The 20,511-nt window shown below is 44.9% G+C and overlaps 2 protein-coding genes across 3 annotated transcripts; one reads left to right on the top strand and one right to left on the bottom strand.

Annotated features, from left to right (window-relative positions):
* Window positions 1-394: 394 nt before the first annotated feature.
* On the bottom strand, window positions 395-3,867 carry fkrp (fukutin related protein). Its single transcript, XM_062386818.1, has 2 exons — window positions 3,535-3,867; window positions 395-3,098 (listed from the first exon to the last, which is right to left on the bottom strand). Exon 2 carries the CDS (start codon window positions 2,981-2,983, stop codon window positions 1,385-1,387), a length of 1,599 nt encoding a protein of 532 aa, XP_062242802.1. The 5' UTR covers window positions 2,984-3,098; window positions 3,535-3,867; the 3' UTR covers window positions 395-1,384.
* A 925-nt stretch (window positions 3,868-4,792) lies between these two features.
* Window positions 4,793-19,911, top strand: strn4 (striatin, calmodulin binding protein 4). 2 transcript variants are annotated; one of them, XM_062385927.1, is made up of 18 exons: window positions 4,793-5,305; window positions 11,622-11,725; window positions 11,866-11,942; window positions 12,054-12,132; window positions 12,231-12,416; window positions 12,849-13,026; window positions 13,126-13,282; window positions 13,815-13,910; window positions 14,154-14,272; window positions 14,370-14,545; window positions 14,667-14,714; window positions 14,816-14,937; window positions 15,031-15,198; window positions 15,291-15,431; window positions 15,861-15,959; window positions 16,073-16,159; window positions 16,557-16,770; window positions 16,890-19,911. In XM_062385927.1, the coding sequence occupies exons 1-17, from the start codon at window positions 5,000-5,002 to the stop codon at window positions 16,724-16,726; spliced, it is 2,313 nt and encodes a 770-aa protein (XP_062241911.1). In that variant the 5' UTR covers window positions 4,793-4,999; the 3' UTR covers window positions 16,727-16,770; window positions 16,890-19,911. The 2 variants fall into 2 exon arrangements, with proteins under 2 accessions (XP_062241911.1, XP_062241910.1); XM_062385926.1 differs by having other exon boundaries at window positions 4,794-5,305; window positions 16,557-16,749.
* The last annotated feature ends 600 nt before the right edge of the window (window positions 19,912-20,511 follow it).

The following is a 20,511-nucleotide window of genomic DNA, read 5'->3' as shown; positions in this document are numbered from 1 at the left end:
TTTGTGACGGAGAAGAGAGCTGAGTTGCTGTAACTTGACATTCCTGTTTGTCCTGTTATAAAATCCTTCAGCACCTGGGCAACCACCATGTGGTTGAGGAACTGCCATAATGCTGTAGACAGTGGGGAGGGAAACAATGGTGCAGAGAGCTTAGGGAGTTACAAGGAGAACATTCAGGCATGGTGTGCCACCTAGTGGTAAAAAGATTTGCAGGAGCTATTGCAATCTTTTCATATTTTCGAATGCTCTTCAAAACAAATCATAGTAAAGTAAATATCACAGTTCAGATGCCTTGATTTTACCAGTTCATGAAATGAAGTGACACCTTGATTCAACTCACACATGTAACAGCACAGAAGGAATCATGTGAAACCTGCAGGAGCCGGTGGTCGTATTTATTTTTAAATTTTTTATTTGAATATTTCCATGAATTAAAATTCTATTTCAGTCGATACATTATACATGCTCAGTAGTACACCCATAACTGAGCAAAGTGTCAACACTGATTTACAAATTCGGTCACAGAATGGGGCAACATGTCAGACACCCCATATGCCAACGATAACAGGATGTATGGGTGTGTTTCAGTTTCACCACAGGTTAACTTACCCACCGCACTATAGCTGTCCGGTACCAACACAGCATTCAAATAACAATCATTCATTAACAGAGCAAAACTGAAAATATAGTTAATCAGTGCAAAATAATGCAACAGTCAAGAAACGTAAAAAAACATATTATTATATTAGAATCTTTATAGCAGTCATATTTATATCTCACTGTGTAACGTGTCCAGATTTAGTGCACTATGTAGTTCAGAGGTTTCTCTTTATGGAAATGATGTCAATGCCCTAGAATATGATTTTAAATGTTCATGCCCTCAACAAACTGGCCACTCACAACGAATGAAAAGACAATCCAACCATAGACCTCACATGTATTTACTGATAATAGAAGAGCCTGAACGATGTAGTAGTAGTATAAAATGTCCGATAATGATATATTGGCCGATATATATATAAATTATTGTTATTGTTATTGACCCCTTGCGATCAAATAAATTATACAGTTTAACCATAAACTTTATTAAAATAAATAATAAACACAAATAAATAACCCAAAATATAACGTGAAATAATGAAAATAAACAATTGCCAATGTAAAAGCTCATATTTTCTGTATTGTATATTTTCGACAAACATAACAATGATACTTATGTCATCAGACTTGTGATTATACTGTTTTCAGTTGATACAGTTGTCAGTCAGTCATTGTGGCACCATATGTGTCTTCAGGTATCATCTTTCAGGTTGTTTAAAAAAACAAAAGATGTTGAGTTTCAAGTGGTTGTAACAAACAAATACAGTACGACATATTAAGTCTCTCATAATTTGCTTCTGTCCAGCCTCTTTTTTGAAGGGTTGGGGTACTGGGGGTTCTCGATCACCCCCTCTCCAAACTTCAGCTCCAGGAAGGCCCGGTGGTTGTTGGGGCCGTAGGCAGTGATGCCAGCAAAGGTCATGGGGATCAGCGGCTGCAGGAAGTGCTCTGGGAACTCCACGTCTTGTTTGTGCTCTGTCCACGTGTCCTTTGTCATCACACCGTTGCGTGAATAGAATGGCCACAGGTCAACGTGCAGGTGGTTGGCCTCGCTGTACTGGACCCTGTAGAAGTCTCCCTCCACCGCCCGCTCCCACACGTAGCCGTTAGCATCCACAAGAGAGCCTGAGTCCAGGTTTTTTAAGTGATCGCAGTTGGGCACGTCCTCCAGGTAAATGCCCAGGTCCACGTCGTAATCCCACGGGATGACGTCTTGATGGCGAATGGCGCCCAGTAGAGTCCCCCCCTCCAGCCAGTAGCGCACACCCGAACTCTCGAGGATATTGATGACATACTTGGTGGTTTCCCTGAGCGCTCGCAGGCAGCAGGGAGGAGTCCATCGATCCAGATAAAGGTAGTCGGGAGTGTCATCCTGTACGGTGCCAAAGCAACGAGGCGTCTCTTTGCTGCAGCCGTACCACTGCTCCTTCCCGTCAGACAGCAGGAGACGCTTGAGACCAAAGCTCCTCATGAGCTTTCCAGTGGCCTCCTTCAGTCGAGTGTCGGCCTTCCACTGGTTGTGAGCGGAGCTGAAGAGGGGCCGGTGGCTTGCGGAGAAACAGGGGCTCTCCAGCAGCTTGACCTTCCAGCCCCTCAAGGCAGTCTGAACGAAGAGGGAGGAAAAGAGGGGACGCCCCAGAGGGACGGACAGGTTAAATAGATCCTCAGTGCGGATGAGGACAACTGCATCTCCTTGTAAAGCCGTGCACACACTCCCACTGCTCCCAGACGCCGCTGGGGAGTAGGTAGCTGTCCACTCTCTGAGGTTCACCCGCAGGTGGAGACACTGCACGGCAGATCGAGCCAGCACAGGTGCAGCCACCAGCCTCACTGGCCCCCCACCCTCACCCTCCAACTCCCTGATCAGCCTCTCTATAGCCCGAGGCTGCTCGAGCTCCACCCCGTCAGGCACCAGCAGAACGAACTCTGTCTGGACGTGGAACTCTGGCCTGTGAGCTTGCGGAGGCTGGTCTGGGCTGGGGGAGAGCACAAGAAGCCGAGCCCCCTCTGAGAGCACCAGGGGAGGGTACGGAGGCGTGTCCGCCACAGCCAGGAAAGGAAGCTCAGGTCTCTGGCGGAGGAAGGAATTGGCCACATCCCCAACGTAATTTTCAAAGTTTTCAAACTCCCGCAGAAGAACAGTCACACGTGAGCCACGATTGTGCCCCTCCCCCCCGGCCACTCCGGGCTCACCTCCGGCTCCTACAAGTAACCCTAGGCCTCCCCCAAGACCAGAGGCCGGGAGGGCGGCCCTCCTTGTGCCCCTACCAAGCTCCTTCCTCTTCTCCATCATTTGCTGCTGGGCCCGGGACACATAGTAGAGAATGAGGAGGTTGAGAAGGATGGCGCCAGATAACAGGCCCTGGCAGAAACTGATACGCATGGCAAATAGCGTTTACCTTCCAGTTTCCCTCAGGAGCAAATATGAATGGAGTAATCCAGCGGTGAGCTTAAGTCTCCATTAGTCTCATAGTGTAGTGATGAGAGTTGAAGACAACCTGGGAAAGAAAGCAAAAAAATGAATACTTTGTAGTGATTGTGTGCATGTATATATGAAAGTATTTGCATGACAGTATTGATGTATATGCCAGTAAAGTATATGTAGGTTTATGTATGTATTGGCATGACAGTATGCAGGTATTTGCAAGGGAAGAATATGTATGTATATGTATGTTTTACATATGTACTTGTACTATGTGCAAATTAAGTATGTTTTTATATTTGCATGTATATATGTAGGTATGTATTTGCGTGACGGTATGCATGTATGTGCATGCACACAAGGCATTTAAAACTACTCTGATATCTGGTCATAATCAGTTAAATGTAAAGGTGTAAAACATCAATAACTCCATACATGGGTTCGTTTTATAAATAAAACATGACTGGCTGCACCAATGAACAGACACAGCTGGTAGAATGACAACAACTCACCTTATTATCAATGTCTCTGTTCATCCTTTGCAATACGATCAAATCCTCCATTCACCATGTTGCTAACGTGATGTCCGCTCACCTGCACTGTTCCTGTCGGTCCCTGTCAGTCAGCTGTGGTGGCAGAGGAGCAGAACCAGGCTGGACCTGCAGCCACACACACAGATGTTAACCTGCATTGTTGGATCATATCTGAGGTCGTGGTTGAAATCGACTCTGCAGCATTTTACAGGTAAAACACCCACAGCTCGATCGCTTCAACAACATTTCGTTACAGTGTAAGTTGACACTGGATCAGCCATGAAACCGACTGCACGGTCCGGCCATGATGTATGAGAGACCTGCAGCAGCGAGAGGAAGACTTCTGGTTCTACTCCTACAGAATAAAAGCTCCCCTGACTACAAAATAAAACAAAATAAAATATTGTCACATTCTGTTTTCAGTGTGTAACACCTGCTCAGATTAAATATAACCTAACTTTAGCTCAGGTAGAGCAACTGTCGCTGTTAACCAAATAACAAAATTGAATAAATACAATTGCATTCAAAAACATATTAAAAAAAGAAGCAGAAATTTGTCATAAAATCTCATAATTGTAGCCGACATACAGAAAAAAGATTAAGTGAATCCTGGCTTCATTTGTAAATATCTACACTTGTGGTTTCACGAGCACAGTGCCATGGTACCTAAGGCTGTAGAGGAATGTGTGTGCTTGGATTGGATTGAAAAAAGTTGTTAACTTCATAGAGTAATTAATGTTAATATCAAAAATGTAAGTTAGAGTTTGATATATTAGTTTTAAGTCTGATTGATTATAGATCAGAGACAAAGCTTGGCAGGGTTACATCCATGCCTTACAAAATGTGTTGTGGACTTGTTATCGCTGTAAACTCAAACCGGAAACGAAGTTGGGAATAATTTCAGCAGCCTTGACTGTCCTTCAAACATGACTGCTCACTAAATGGCAGGAAGTAACATCCTCTGGCGACACACAGGTTGTGTATTGTGACACACGGCTCCTTATTTGTCAGGCACGCCGGACATTCCCGACAGCGAACACAGGGAGGGAGGAAGCTAATCCGGGATTTACAAAATAAGAATCGCACCCAAAATCTCAACACTTGTTTTGAACGATACGTATTTAGTTGCTTCGTTTTAAAACTTTGTTTTCTTATGTAATAATTTATATCAACTGCACTGCCTTTGTTATTAAACGGGTCGTGATGTGACAAACGTGCCTTGTGGTGGCGATTTATTGTGAAGGTGTTGGGAAGGGAAGTGTAGTGTTTCTCTAAGTGAATAGTAATTTTGCTCCGTGCGTGTGAGGAGGAAGAAAGGAGCTCTGTGGTCGTGAAGTGCACCAGGGGGAGAAGACGGCTGCGGGCTACTGGTTGTTTTTATTATTATTGTTCCTACACGGCCCGTTTCCGCCTCCTTATCCTGGAGAGAGGTTGGACGGTTAAAATGGAGGCGGACAGATCCGGCGGAGGACCAAACCCGAACTCCGGCGGCGGCAGCGGCGGCAGCGGCGGAGCGGGGCGCAACCCAAACGGGCCCAAATCAGCACCGGGCCAGGCGACATCATCCGCGGGGACCGGGGCGATGGCAGCGGCGGCGGCGGCGGCCATGGCCGGGTCGTCGCAGGCTCGGGAGCTGCAGGACGGGGACTCGGGTATGACGCTTCCTGGGATCCTGCACTTCATCCAGTACGAGTGGGGACGCTTCCAGGCCGAGAAATACCGCTGGGAGGCGGAGAGAGACGAACTCAGGGTAAATTTGTCCATTATTCAGCCTGCGTGTGCAGCGTTAACGGTGAATGAAGGCCAGCGGGGTCCCAGGAGCTGCTACAGTGTCGCTTTGTGACTGTACACATGCCCCACAGTCAGGATGACAACATGCTAACAGGCTAACCTCTCATCCCACCGTGCAGGACTTATCGTTACCAGACCGTACATTTAGAGAGATCATGCTGATCGCGACCCAAACATCCAGCAGGAAGCTTTAAACAGAACAAAATAAACTATTTCCAGGAAGCATGATCCATACAACTAGGCCTCAGGATTTCCATATAATCAATTATATTTCACCAACAAAGATTAAACCACAAAACTAAGATGCAACATAGGTTATTGTCAGCCAGCGGAAGCCAGTGCTGATAAGAAATAAGAAGGACAGGTGATAAGTCATTAGGTGTGGCTACCCTGTATTTGTGCAGGTATACACCAAACACTTCCCTGCACCAGACTCCATTCAAGAAAGTCTTAATTAAGGGCATTTGAACGTGAACATGGTTTGTTAAAAGACAGAAATCACACATTCGCCTATCAAGTGATCTGTGGCCGGGATGTTGTGGTTAAAAGATAAACAGCAGTGTCACACAGCTCTGAGGTCCCTGTTACAATCTCGGCATCTGACAGTGGCAGCCATCGAGAGCTGTCAAAGTGGTGGCCTTGCTTGAGGAAGAAGCACTGGCTGCTGTTAAACGAGGGAAGGTTTGAAGAGTATTCACAAAAGAGACACAGAGAAAGGGTAAGAGACGGTGCTCAGGGTGACCTTTGAACACGGGCGGACAGCTTGCACTTTCTGGACTCAATCCCATTTTACAGCGAAATCCTTCCCGTTGAATGTCTCTTGAGGCGTAACCATAATGGATGGTTCCTTGCTGTAAAGGAGTGCGATGGTGTAGCTGCTGTCATCGGAAGGAAATCAACACACGGGCGGATGAATCAGCGTTGCGGTGTTTGAACATGACGGTTATCTATGTAACGCCGTGCGATTCCTCACTATCACTCATACTTTTCTGGACCGAGATTATGTACCATCCTATCTGCAGCTAATCCTTTTTTTGAGGGGGGGAGAGAGATGTTGGCTTGTTTTCATAAAGGTCGTCAGTTTTAATCTGTGAAATAGCACAACAACACACCCACGTGAATGTGTGGGTCAATGCTATAGAAAATGCAGACGAGCCAGGCATGTCTCCTCTAAAGGCTCCAGTTATTTCGGCAGCAGAAAACCGAGGTGGTCCTGTGCAACCGCCCTACATGCATGTGTGTGTGCATCTGTGTGAGGCTGGGCATTGCTGGGCAAGATTGTGCTTACTCATCAAATTGTTCCAGGCTTAAGAAAAGGTTGGGTAAACGCACGTACAGGGATGTTTCTCGCTCTGCACTTGGGATGAAGAACAGTTATACCTTTTCATACCTTAACTCGTACGTGCTCTTTTCTTCCTCCGACCTCGGTTTTGCTTGAAGTATATTCTGGAATCTGTGGGATAGATGAAACCACACACGCGGGAATATCATCGCCTCTCCGCTGTCACTCTGCTCCTCACTTTGCCCCAACTCAAGCCTATGTAGTTATAAATAGGGACTTGATAAAATATGGATGAACAATAACAAACCGGCTGTGCTCTCGGCTTTTATAGGCGCATGCGGGATGAGAGTGGGAATTGAAGTCAAAAGCAGGCCATCGTCGTATCCAACACGCCATTAGTGCTTGTTTTCAAACTTACTTCACGCGTGTGCCTTTGCTGCACATGCTCTGGTTTCACGGGCACAATTAGCACCATGTCCTGTGCTGAGAGAGAGAGAGAGCAGCTCACTGGAGTTCCAGGCTGACAAATTGACCTAGCTTACATTTTGAACACCCACAGGCCACAAAGCCCTTGGCTTTAGTTGCCAGCCTGTTTGCAGGGCTCTCAACATGCCAGTTAGCAAACCCCCTGGTCATGTACTGTACAGTAAGCAACACACTGTATATGTGTTCACAGTATAGTCGGGTCATGTGGTGCCCTTGCATCATATTTTATGCTTTTATGGCCTTTCTACAGTAAACAAGGAAGCTGAACGCAAAAGCTTTTCGGCAGCTGCAAAACCGTCATCGCAGTTTAACAGGCATCAACACTTATGAGTGTGTGGCAGTGTGAATGTATGTGTGTGTCTCTGTGACTGTAACACATGTGCTGTCTGCCAGTGTGTTTTTGGTGTAATAGGCCACCTGTGGTGCTGTGTCTCCAGTGACAGGATTGGATTTAAGGCCCCTCCAGCTCCGGGCCAGGTGGGACGTCCCAGCCTGACCGTGGGACAGCAGCACAGGGGACAGGTGGCAGCAGCCCTGTCCCTCCGTCCTTCAGACACTGCACAGCTCTGCCTGTAGTAATTAGCTTGTTATAATGATTTTCATTATAATTTAATAGGCAATCGTACTAAGCTGCACTTATTCTACAAAGAGAGGGCAGACCTTTACCTGCCACTCCCTGCAGTTTCCTCATTTCCTGTGAGTTAGTTGTATTAACTGTGAGTCAAAAGTTTACCGGTAACCCAGATGACATCACTTCCTGGTGATTGTTTCCCAGGGGACCCCTGGGGACCCCTGGGTACACATCTCTAATTAATAACTCCGCTCTCTGCCATGACACACATATGCCATCTATATGTACTATTACATGCCTCCAGCATTCCTGTTTTATGTTTATAGATTCATATTTTACCTTCTTTTTTCTGTATCTATAATTTTCTCCGATTTGTTGCATTCACTGAAATTAAGGAAATCTCATGGTTTGAAACAAATTGTATGACTTGGAGTAATTTTTGCATCTCACTGATTATAAAACAAATTAGGCAGCAAGCCCAACCTTTTAGGAGGTCAATCTCAAGTTAAATACTACACACACACTTTCTCTCTCTCACACACACATAGTCACACTCTACCGACTTTAAGAGACTCCATCAAAGCTCGCTGTCCCAGAAAAGTTCATTGCTCTACTTGTTTTCTCTGGGATTCTCTCATGGGGATGAAGGGATGAGAAGATGGAGGGTGGCCAGTGGAGGAGGAAAGCTGCCCTTGACCCTGTTCAGCAGCAACTGACAGGGTAGGCAAAATTTTCCAGGCCGTGTCAAACTCTGAAAAGATCAGCTGGAGTAAGTCACATGGAGCGAAGCCCACCCACAGGAAGGAGAGATCGGATGGCACGGCAGGTCCCCTCGCAACACCTTTAATAACCGGTGAATGGGCCTTGTCCTGTTTCTCTTGGCCCAGATCAAACGCACTCAGTGAAAACAAGCAGGTCCCAGTGTGAACCAGGCAAAGGACGGAATAACAGGGCAAATGAAAGCTGAGATGACTTCTACTTAATTACCTCTATTGGACTGATGAAACAGTTGCTGTTTTAAACACCTTGACACCCGAAGCTTTATTCGTCCTGTAGACGGCCAACTATTGCTATTGTAAAGTAATCCGCTCTTCCTGCCCACCGAACCTCTGAAAGAGGAAATAGAAGGAAGAAAGGAAGGGCAAGTAAAACAAGGTCAAAGCCATATAATGAGTGGGATGTAATAGATAAAGAATCACCTACAACAGTAAACCTTTGACACGTTCATCCCTCTGTCTTGGCTACCTGTAGGTGTCAGTAAAAAGCTGCTCTTACACTGTGCGTTGTCATGCGATTTTATTTATTTTGTGTTTGTTTACATGCCACCTCGTCTCTATCGTGGCCAACAAAGCAGCGTCAGTGATTCGAGGTTTAGGGAACTAGTGGGAACCTGTCCTAAGAACACACAACATGACACTGTCTGGAACACAAGGTTGGGATGGTTATCCGTGTGTGTGTGTGTGTGTGTGTGCGAGAGCAGGTCGTAGCTCGTCTCTCTGTGAGTAGGTGTACAAACGCTCGGGCTGCCCCTTAAGGGTGACAGACACACATTCCATTCCATTCCAAGGATCTGATTCAAAGGATTTAGTTCAGAATTAAGTTTGTGTGCTGGTTTTGAAGCTACACGACGGAATCTGCGTTCACTTCAGGCCAGATTAGACCCATAAGAACTATTTACAGGGCAAACAACTGAGCAACCATAGATCTGCCTGTTAGGACAAGCTTGAAAGAAGAAACATATGTCAATTTGTTTAATGTGAGCTTGGACATGTTGATCATTTATTGTACCCAGGGTATAATTCACATGCTGTCTTCAGATACCTGAACCTCCTGCACTTTAACTATACACAGAGCACACAACAGTATTTATGTGTTGTTATGTCAGCTGGGAACAAGCCTTTTGTGCTTCTGTAAATTATTCAAATACAACACACTACACTGTTACTACTTGTGTGTAGCTGGACATAATGTGCTCACTCGCTGCTGCTGCTGCAGTGAACCCTGTGCCAGCTGCTTTCATGAACCACATAACCACAGTAAACGATACTGTATATTATTTCACGGCAGTTCACACAAGGCTGAGCAGATATGTTTGTGTTTTGTGTCGTGCTCGTTGAATGAAATCATTCCTTCTCAGTCCGTGCTGTCGTTGCACTACAGACACAGTTCATTTGTTTTCATTTTTTTTTTTTTTTAACTATTGTGATGGCCTTGGATCATTTTACAAGCACTGAGCTGGTCCTCTCACGTTAGGCCAAGTATAAACCACATAAAGTGACGTGTGTTGCACAGCCTCTTAGATCATGTCTGCAGTGTTGACATGCTGGGCTTGACGATTATCTCCAAAATTCTCAGATTAGCATATAAAATCACATTGCATTAATCAGGATTACTCAGCAGCAGCAGTCAGGTTTGCTCGGCAGATTATACTGAGCTCCCCATGCTCTACTAGCTGATTACATGAGTATGTGTGAGTGTATGAGTCTGCATGTGTGTGTGTGTGTGTTTGTGTGTGTGTGTGTACACAATACTCGCTTTCCTGGATGATTGACTACCCTTTCAAGTAGACCGAGCGCTTGCCCCATGAGATAGTGTTTTTAGACCGTTCTAGTTTAACAGAACTGCGGATGCGTGCGGGACAGGCCTCGTGGACTCGGACAGGGGGCGTGCACGGGAGAAATGGACTGTAAACCAAGCAGTGTTAGTGCTCCAGCAGCCCTCGGCACAGAGGGAAGAGAGAGATAGTGGAAATACAAAACTGTTGTGCTCGCTATCACCTGCGTGCAATCCTGGGAGATGAAACCGAGTCTGGTCTTTTTTAGCCCTTTTCCTGGGGCAGAATTATCTTCCAACCAACAGAGGGCAAGTTTGAAGGGGAAAAAATAAGGTATAAAGGAATAAAGCAGAAATAAATAATTCAATACATAAATAAATGAAAATATAAATACAATGCATTGAAGGGCTATTTCTGTATTTCTACATTTATTGATGAATTTATTCATGAACTCACAGTATTTCCTCATTTAAACATGTATGTATTATTTATTTATGCATTTTTACATTTACTTATTTCTGTATCCATGTCTATTAGGCAGGGAGGTTTATCATAAATGATAGATCTGTGTTTGAGTTGGCCGGCACGCAGGAGCTGTTGAATCAAAGTTTTACTCGACAGTTCACAGTTTTTGAGGCATCGTCAAAATCCTTTGACAAATGACTGGGGAGAGTGAGGCCTAGGGGATAGAGCGGGTGTTCTGTGTTCTGCAACAAGAAGGTTGCCGGTTCGAATCCCACTCTTTCCCACCTGTATGCCTAAGTGTCCTTGGCAAGATACTGATCCCCCTAAATGGCTCCTAAATGCTGAGTGTTCTAAAAATGTAAGTCGCTTTGGACTAAAGCGTCAGCTAAATGACATGTAATGTAATGTAACTAGAGTGGGCTCTGAACATCTATTTCCTCAAGGTAGCAGTTATCAGTGAGGAAGGATGCGGATGTGAAAGGGAGAGCGGAAGCAGACAGAGGAAGGATACGTCTTTAAAAAAGGGCATTTGCATTTGGCCGGTATCTGTCAGTTTTTCCTCTCCTGCAGATGCCTTGGTTTGGAGAAGTTAAAAATAAGAGCTCTGCTCCACAACCCTCTATTTACTCCAGTGGGTTCTCAGAAGTCACGTTGACGTGATTGGTCACATAAAAAAAAATGTTTTTCCTTCAAGCTCCCAGTCTTTCCTTGTGATCTCTGATAATATCACATGCTTTCGTGTTTACTTTTTACCTTTTAAGTGATCCATTAAATGCTTCACTTCACTTATGTCTGAGTCTTAACATCAATTTCAATTGATTTGCCGCTTGTGTAAGTGTTTTGTTGTGTGCTCTATTTATTTTAATTTTATTTTGTGAAGTTTTCCTCACCATCCTGTGCGTGTCTGTGTGTTTCAGGCTCAGGTGGCGTTCCTACAGGGTGAGAGGAAAGGACAGGAGAACATGAAGCAGGACCTGGTGAGGCGGATCAAAATGTTAGAGTACGCCCTAAAACAAGAGAGGTACGACAAATATCGGGAAACTCTCCCAAATGTCTCCCTACATCTATTATCTATACGACCATCTTAATGGTTCAGTGATAGACTTCTTTCTAGTATTTGCTCATAATGCCGCCCTCCTGTGGTCTTTTGTGGGGTTGCAGGGCAAAGCACCAGAAGCTGAAAACAGGAAATGACCAGAGTCCAGGAGACAAGAAACCAGAGACAGAAGCAGACCAGGGTATGTTATACCAAAGAATTTTATAAGCTGCTATTTAGAAATGTTATACCATCTTTAGCTTGTTCTGGTCTTGCCCTGCTGTTGCATCACTACTTAATCTATTTTCTGTAGTTCCCAATGGGCCGGCTGAGTCAGACGCTGAGCCAGGCAATCAGATGTCCTGGAAGGAGGGACGTCAGCTACTACGCAAGTAAGACCTCTCCGCCATCCTCTCCTTTTACATTTCTGATCTAGACTAGAGCGATTAATGTGTTTATTTATGTGGTCTTCTTTTTCCTGTGAACGTAGATACCTGGAGGAGGTGGGTTATTCAGACACTATCCTGGACATGCGGTCTAAGCGTGTGCGCTCCCTGCTCGGGCGAAGCAGCCCAGAGGCTAACGGACCCCCCGCCATTGAAACCTCCACTGAGCCTGAGCCCCGGGCAAGTGGAGAGTCGTTGTTGGTCAGACAGATCGAGGAACAAATCAAGAGGTTAGACTCTCTGCTGCTACTGCATCCATGACAGATTGTATGATGCGTCCGATTTTTTTGGGGGGAAATTGCAGGGCTGTGTTTAGTTGGGATGGGCGGGAACAGTGGCAGCCGCCTACATTGGCTCTGTGATTGGTCACTACTCAACTTCCAGTGGTGAAAGCAAAACATTGCTACCACTGACTGTACCTAACCGTTTCTGTAATTGGTCCAAAAAAGAAATACTTTGTCTTACTTTTCACCATTTCTGTTTCTTGTTCAAAGTGTTTTTCTGTTACCAAGCAACTAAATGCAGAGTAGATAATCTGCTTCCTGTTTACCCTGGGACACAGAAAATGTAATAGTAAGGATGTAGCCTGGGATCCTCCCACCTTCAGCTAATGTCTTAAATAATCTTTTTATTTATTCAAGCTAACATGAACTGTTTTGTAGGAATGCGGGCAAGGAAACCTCTCAGGAACATCTGGGTGGCTCGGTGCTGGATAAGATCCCCTTCCTGCATGGCTGCGAGGATGATGACGAAGACGACAGCGACGAGGAAGACGACTTCCAAGGCATGGCCACTGACTGCATCGATGGACCGCGCAAAAACAAAAAGTCACGGGTAAAGGTATGTCGACGGAGAAACACGATTCAGTCGGAACTTGAAACTACAATCATATCTTTATCGTGCACTAAACCCCCCTCTCTGCTCCGCCCCCGTGTCCAGATGAGTACAGAGCCCATGACCACAGACCTGGACCCGGAGGACGAGGAGGACGAAGACGACTCGGAAGACGCCCTCGGAGAGTTCGACTTCCTGGGCTCGGGGGAGGAGGGGGAGGGGGCGGGAGAGGCCCGGATCTCGGGGGACGGACGGGAGTTAGGTACGCTGTTGCCATAGCTACACCATCAGCACCAGCACTGCCAGAATCACTGCCACCGGTGTATTTGTCTTCCTTGCCCTCCCCTCCCTCCCCCCCCTTTTTGCTCACCTTTTTATCTTTTACTTCTCATTGTGTCCTGGCATCTCTTCTTGTCAATAAAACCAGCTTCTTTTCCCAACCACCTGTCTCTCTGTCCTGTTTCGCTGTGTAGCCGTCATCTCTGTCTCTAGATGTATATCCTGTCGGGGTCATTTCACAGGTTGCCACGCATGCTGCCTTCTATTTTTACACGTCCGCATTTCATTTTCTGAGTCATATTTACAGTGTAGCCCTGAAACCTGTATTGATTTCAACCCTTTAGAAAGAAAAGAAGCTGTACGATTTTATTTGTGTGTCATGTATTTAAAGAATGAAGTCTACCTTCTCTCCTCCGTCTACATTCGTCTGTGTCTCATCTGTCGGCCTCTCCACTCTTCCTCCGCCTCTCTGCATGACTGGATGTTTTGTGTCTCTCTCCTCTTGCCGGGTTCAGAGAACCGCAGGAACAAGTTACAAGGCATGATGTCGGACTTCCCCCCTAAACCTGCCCCGCCCCCCTCTGTATCGGGACAGGCTCGCCCTGGAGAAGGTAAGACTTCCCCACATATGTCCCATAGCAAATGATAGTCCATCCTCACCCAAGTCTTCTCCTTCAGTCTCACCTGTGTCCTACAATGCATGAGAGTAGCTTACACGTTCTATCTTAATTATAAATATTGCCTTTGGTTCACAGTGTGGGAGGAACGCAGCAGTTAGACTTTTTAATTTACGGGGTCCTGACACTTTGTCAAGATGCTGTGGTATTTTATGCTTTTCCACCTCTAACCTCCAGGTGGCGCCCTGGGTTTTTCCTCTGACGTCTTCATCATGGACGCTGTTGGGGGAGGAGACATGAACCTTGGTGAACTGGCGGATCTCACTGTGGCCAATGACAACGATCTCTCCATGGATGTAATTATACAAGTTATTATAGTCAAGCTACACATTTAATCGAGACTACATAAGCACAATCCGAATTGTTTATGATTGTTGTTTTTTTACGATTCAGATGCAGGACAACAGAGAGGAGTTCAAGAAGACGTGGAACCCTCGTTTCACACTACGCAGCCACTTTGACGCCATCCGCGCTTTGACCTTTCACCCCAGCCAGGCGGTGCTGCTCACTGCCTCCGAGGACGGAACACTAAAACTGTGGAACCTCAACAAGGCCATGCACTCTAAAAAGTAAGAACCCACAAAGAACCACAGGGAAACTGGAGAATGAGGAATTTAATAGCAGGATGCACAAATGTATAAGTGAATAAAACTGAGAAGCACAGTTGAAAAAGTCTGTGTCCTTCCACAGGAACGCAGCTTTAGACGTTGAGCCCATCTACACGTTCAGAGCGCACAGGTGAGTCCGACACACAAACACAGATTCACACCTTGTGCTCGAACCGGTCACAGACACACACAGATGCAGTGTAACCACTGATGCCTTGCTCGTTTTTGCAGTGGAGCAGTTTTGTCACTGACCATGGGTGAGGATGGGGAATCCTGCTACAGCGGAGGTCTAGATGGAACCGTCAGGTGTTGGAAGATGCCCGACCTCAATGTGGATCCCTATGATAACTATGGTCAGTCGTTGCCAACTGAATATATTGCAACCATCAAGTAACGATAACATCCCTATTAATAATATTTTTTTTGTTTTTGATTTGTGCATCCAGATCCCGGCATCGAGAGCAGTGTGCTAGCCGGTCATGAAGACAGCGTATGGGGTCTGACTCACTCAGCGGTTCACCATCGTCTTGCCTCGTGCTCGGCCGATGGCACCATTCGCATCTGGGACCCTCAGAACTCGGCTCCCTGCCTGTCTGTCTTCAACAAGGAAAGAGGTGGACATCTGCGCTCAGTGTGTGGATTCACGTTTGACCTTTCCTATTGTGTCCATAAAACAAACATTTTATCCTCTGCTGTTTTCTTCCAGAGCACGGAACACCAACCTCAGTGGCCTTCGTGGTTACTGACCCCAACCAGGTGGTGGCGTCATTCGACGGTGGGGAGACGATGCTCTACGACCTCAACACGGAGCAGAGCATCTCCTCTCTAGAGACACAGACCAAGGATGGTATGTTCTGAACCCGATAACTCGTTTGTATCAGTCGACTTTACAGAATGAGACCAAATTATAATGATAATGAACTTTACTCAAATAGCACTTTTCTTAACATTGTCTCAAAGAGGAAAGAAACTGAGAATAAAATAATGTAGCCTGCAAATAAAGACGAACAATGAAATAGATTCATATAACTGAATGATTAAGATTAGTTGGTGTTAAGAGTCAATGTCAATCATCTGTTGAAGCGTTTTGTAAGAACGAAAAGATCTTAGAAGAGATTTAAAAGAAGCTGGAGAATTTGGCGGTCTTGAGTTCAGTGGGCAGTGATTTCCAAAATGTCGGGGCTCTTCTGGCAAAATAATAATAATAATTAATTGACTGAATTCAATGGACTGCATAACACATTTGATTAAAGGGTGATTGTTTTGTCTTCTGCAGGCAGCGAACTGATCAACCGAGTGGTCAGTCACCCCTCCGAGCCCGTCTCCATCACCGCACACGAGAACCGAACCATCCGCTTCCTAGACAACAAGTCAGGTGTGTGCAGCAGCTGCTTGATTTCCACTGGTCGTCTGTTCGATTCCCTTTGTAGACGTATTTTAATCTGGGACGGGAATCCATCTTAATGATGACTTTGTGTGTTTGCACAGGTAAAGTTGTCCACTCAATGGTGGCTCACCTGGATGCGGTCACCTGTCTCACTACAGACCCTAAAGGCACTTACCTCATCTCTGGCAGTGAGTACATAATACTGTCAATTATATGTCATTCCCACCGTGTTGTAAACAGCAGTAAAGAAATTCTGTTTTCATATAATATTATATTACCCAACGACATTTTTGTACCAATGCTTTTTGTTTTTCTGTATACAAGTGGGAATTTGCAGAGGTTATATCTGTTTCAAAAAATAAATACTTTAAATAGAAATTGTCTTTTGGTACAAGGTTATTTAAACCATAATAATTAAAATCAACACTTAAAGTTGCAGTTTAACACAATGCACAATTAGCTGTGAATAAAGTCTATTTTGAAAAACAATATAAAGGAATCCTTTCCTTTGTGCTCAACAGTGATCTTTGCCCCTCCATAACTTGGTTTCTGTCTTTGCTTCCTCCCTCTCTCCGCCCCCTGCAGGCCACGACTGCTCGGTGCGCCTGTGGATGCTGGACAACAGGACGTGCGTGCAGGAGATCACAGCCCACAGGAAGAAGCACGACGAGGCCATTCACGACGTGGCCTTCCACTCTTCCCAGCCGTTCATCGCCAGCGCCGGCGCGGATGCACTTGCCAAGATCTTTGTCTGACAGTACTGCTGTCATTGGCAGAGGTATTAACAAAAAAAACAAAGGTGTTCTTTCTTGTTGGATCCCTCTACTCTCAATCGCTAACTCATAAATGTTTCACTATATATGTTTTTTTTTTGTTTGTGTCAGTTTAACTTGATTTACCTTTTTTTTCTGCCCGTAGAGTCCTACAACTACAACGGGGCCAAAACAGACTGAAGACTACAGTGGACAAAATTCACCTGCTTACAGACGCACGCACGCACACTTGTCCTGCAGCCCAGCGGCTGGGTCACTGACACAGGGCGCCACCTCCCCTCGATTCCTCACTGTCCTCTGACGCCTCAGTGACTTCTTGTAATACTAATCACACTTCTTTTTTATAACTTTAACTGCTCCGTTTTCCAATAATCCTGTCTGGAGTGACACTTTTCTACACTACAGTGTTAAGCTCTTCTTTCTTTTGTTTTGCAGTGTGCCAGTGGTTATTGCAAAACACTGTGCGCGATTGTCTGTGTGCTTGAACTGCTGATACATGTCATAGAGAATCACAGAGGAACACACCTGCTCTGCACAACACGACACAACGCACAACTGCAACGTTGCATTTCATTTCATACTTCTTTTTTCTTCTGAAATATTGGTTTATTCTAACACACATACTGTTTGCAGGCTTGGTTTAAAAACAGTGACTGTTCCCAATGTCGGCAGAAAACCTCCAACTAACCTCTGCACTGGGAATCCAATGTATTACATTCCAAAGACTCCAGGAGAAGTGTGTGTGTGTGTTTGTGTGTGTGGTGTTGTATTTGGGGTTGGAGAATGTTTAACTTAGTGGTGTGTGTGTGTGATCCGAGGAGGCACTAGACAGTCACTAACCAGTGAGGAACAGATAGCTTTAATTTAAACCTTATCTCCAAGACACCAAGTCCTATTGTATGTCTGAGTATAAACGTGTCCCGATGATTCTGCCTCTGACTGTGTGTGTGTGTGTGTGTGTGAGAGAGTGAGGGACAGAATGTAAACTCTAATGTACAAACTAAATGTACATATTTACACAATCATGGCCCATTTCTACAGATTCAACATCATGAGGGCAAAGTTCAAGTCTGTAATCTGCAGGGGTTTGATAGCGGTTTGTATGCTCGCGACAAAATACGCAGATTGTGTCGTTCTGAGCTTTTTACTGTACAGAAGAGTGTGAGTGTGTGTGTGTGTGTGTGTGTTTGTGTGTTCGTGCGTGCACTAGTTAAATCTCGGTGCTACGAAAGACCTCGTCAGTCTCGAGTCAGAATCAGGGACCTGTTTTTGTGCGTGTGTGCAAAAAGAGAGACAGAGTTTCTCACTCATCGGGCTCTAGACGTCCGTGGTTTTTCTCTTTCATCACTTCACTGACTGCCGTCACATTTCAGAACTAACGGTCACTGTAAAGGTTAGAGGGGCGGGACTAATGTCGAACGATGGGCTCAGGCCTGAGGAGTGTACAGAGCTGCTGATTCTTATATCACAGCGAGGACCATGTGAACTGAAACGGTTTCCTCAGGTGAGAGCTGTTCATGTCGTCTTTTTTATTTTATTTCATCACAACGTTTTGTGCCAGTTGGTCGGCATGTAGACGTGTATTTATTCAGGCTTTTTCAGAAGGAAAGAAGCTCCGCCCCTGGTTCAGGTGTTGTGGTTCCCTCCTCTAGTTTGACGTGCATCAGTTGCACAGTAGCACGTTGCCCAGAGAGCCGAAGGCGTAAAGTGGGTCTCTCTTTCTGATGAGGCACGCTGGGAGAAGTGGCTCCTAAAAAAAAAAAAAGAAAGACAGGAGCGAAAAGAAAAGATGGAAGTCCTATTTCAATTCAGCCACTCAAAGACAGGAAAAAAAAAGAATTTATCTAAGATGTGTGGAGAACACTTGGTTCAAGTGGAGAAACTTTCTCCTTGTCCTGCATTTATTCTGACAACTGCAGGACACACGTTTGTTTGACTTGTGTAAACATTTCCCCTTAAAGGCCTGAACTGACTTCACATTACTTTGAATGGTCGTGTTAATCTGTTACCTCAAGAGGACTGATACAATCTGGTGTTAAAGCGGTCGTCAAAGCAGAAACCCTCCTCCTCCTCCTCCTCCTCCTCCCCCTCCTCCTCCTCCTCCTCCTCCTCCTCCTCCTCCTCAAGATAACAGGGTCACGCTGGGGGTCTGATGTCAGATCCTAAGTGTTCAATTCAATGTAGCCTAGAGGGGAAACACTTGGGATCACTGGGGACACTAGCATGTAGAGTTGAGGTTGCTGTTTAGTCTCCGAACAGGGCAGTTGATGTTTATTTCAACTTTCTGTCAAAGAGAGCACGCAGGTGCAGCTCCGTTATTGTTCAGCCGCTGTGCATCGGAACGTCCTCCCATCCCATTAATTTCCTGCTTGGCTCCATGTTGCACTACATCTAATGGTGGATGCTTGTGCTATCGACACAGACAGGGTGCGGAGATAATGTTGTGGAGGTATCTCAAATTGAATCTTGAGATTAAGTGTGGAAGCTGCTGTGACGCCGTGTTTTGATGCTGAGAGTTGCTGATGAGCTACCGTGTCCCCTCTCGTAGAATCAGGACAAATCAGTTTGACACATCAGAATAAAAAAAAAGGAAAAAGAAATCAAAGCGTTAGGTGGAGAGCGATGACTAAAGACACCATCATGTGCTGTAAATGTCCATCATTTCCTTGTTTTCCTTCTTGCATTTCTTTTCTTTGGTTATGAATATGATTATTAAGATGTAAGAATACTGTAGTATCATAAGTGAACCATTCTTCCTTGCTAGGCATAGAACTTGCTTGTGATTGATAATGGCAATGTATAACTTGTAAAAAAGCAAAACATTAAAAACTCAAAAAAAAAAAGAAAGAAAATAAGTACAAAAAAAAAAATCTGTTACCAGTCAGAGGCCAAGGTAAAGGACTCTCATTTCTTTGTGTTTTTATTTTTTTAATAGCAATTTATCACTGTGTGATATTTTGTACATCATATTAAGCTGTATTCAAACTATTTCCTCTAACTACAAGGGATAAGAGACCTGCTTTTTATTAATTTTGTTTTACTATATATTTTTGAACTGCATTCTAGCTTGTATCAAATGAATTTTCTCTTTTTGTTTACGGGTCCCTTGTTGTATGTCATTAAGGAAGAAAAACAAAACAAAAAAAATGAAGATTTTTGTACAGTGACTTCGGAGTTCTGTGTCTTTTTTCTTTCCTCTGGGTTCAACAAGCCTGCATCTACAACCAGAAGCATGTAGGATTCACCTCTCACATTAGACTAATGAAATACACAAAGACGTTTGGGTTTCTTCTCTGTTTGGCTCGTGTCTTCAGGGCCTGCGTCAGCTATTCAAATAAAACATTAGGAACTAACTTACATAACCCACAAGCTTCAGTCGTCCTACCCCTCGGCTGGTTATGCTTTCAACTCAAGAGTTTATCCTCTCACAAAAAATAAATTTCGTAGGACCACAGCCTCAGTAACAGGTTCTCTTCCTATTTCGTATTACATGTCTAGGAAGAATATGAGAACTTTCAAAAGATGGAAGCCGTCTTAGCCTATTAAAAACACATTAAGCTCTATACCTAGACTTCCCATAATGCAACTCCGTAGTTAGCTGGGTAGTTTATTGTCCCAGAAAACACTGCACATTCACCCCTTCAAAACCAGAAGACATTGCTATGGTCACATTGGGACAGTGGAAATCTCCAGAGCAAAGGATAACATTAAACAATTTTTAAAAATCTGTTATTCATAGTGTACTTGCTATATTGCTCAGGGTCTTT

The sequence above is a fragment of the Platichthys flesus genome, chromosome 4 (assembly GCF_949316205.1).
Source record: "Platichthys flesus chromosome 4, fPlaFle2.1, whole genome shotgun sequence".
Lineage (NCBI taxonomy): Eukaryota > Metazoa > Chordata > Actinopteri > Pleuronectiformes > Pleuronectidae > Platichthys > Platichthys flesus.
This window is presented reverse-complemented; position numbering and strand designations above follow the sequence as displayed.

Bases quoted from the DNA above. Each gene is read 5' to 3' on its own strand.
- fkrp (XM_062386818.1), bottom strand. From the start codon at position 2,983: ATGCGTATCAGTTTCTGCCAGGGCCTGTTATCTGGCGCCATCCTTCTC.
- strn4 (XM_062385927.1), top strand. From the start codon at position 5,000: ATGGAGGCGGACAGATCCGGCGGAGGACCAAACCCGAACTCCGGCGGC. The intron at 12,133-12,230 runs GTAAGACCTCTC...CTGTGAACGTAG, and splicing joins GGACGTCAGCTACTACGCAA to ATACCTGGAGGAGGTGGGTT. The intron at 13,911-14,153 runs GTAAGACTTCCC...TCTAACCTCCAG, and splicing joins ACAGGCTCGCCCTGGAGAAG to GTGGCGCCCTGGGTTTTTCC.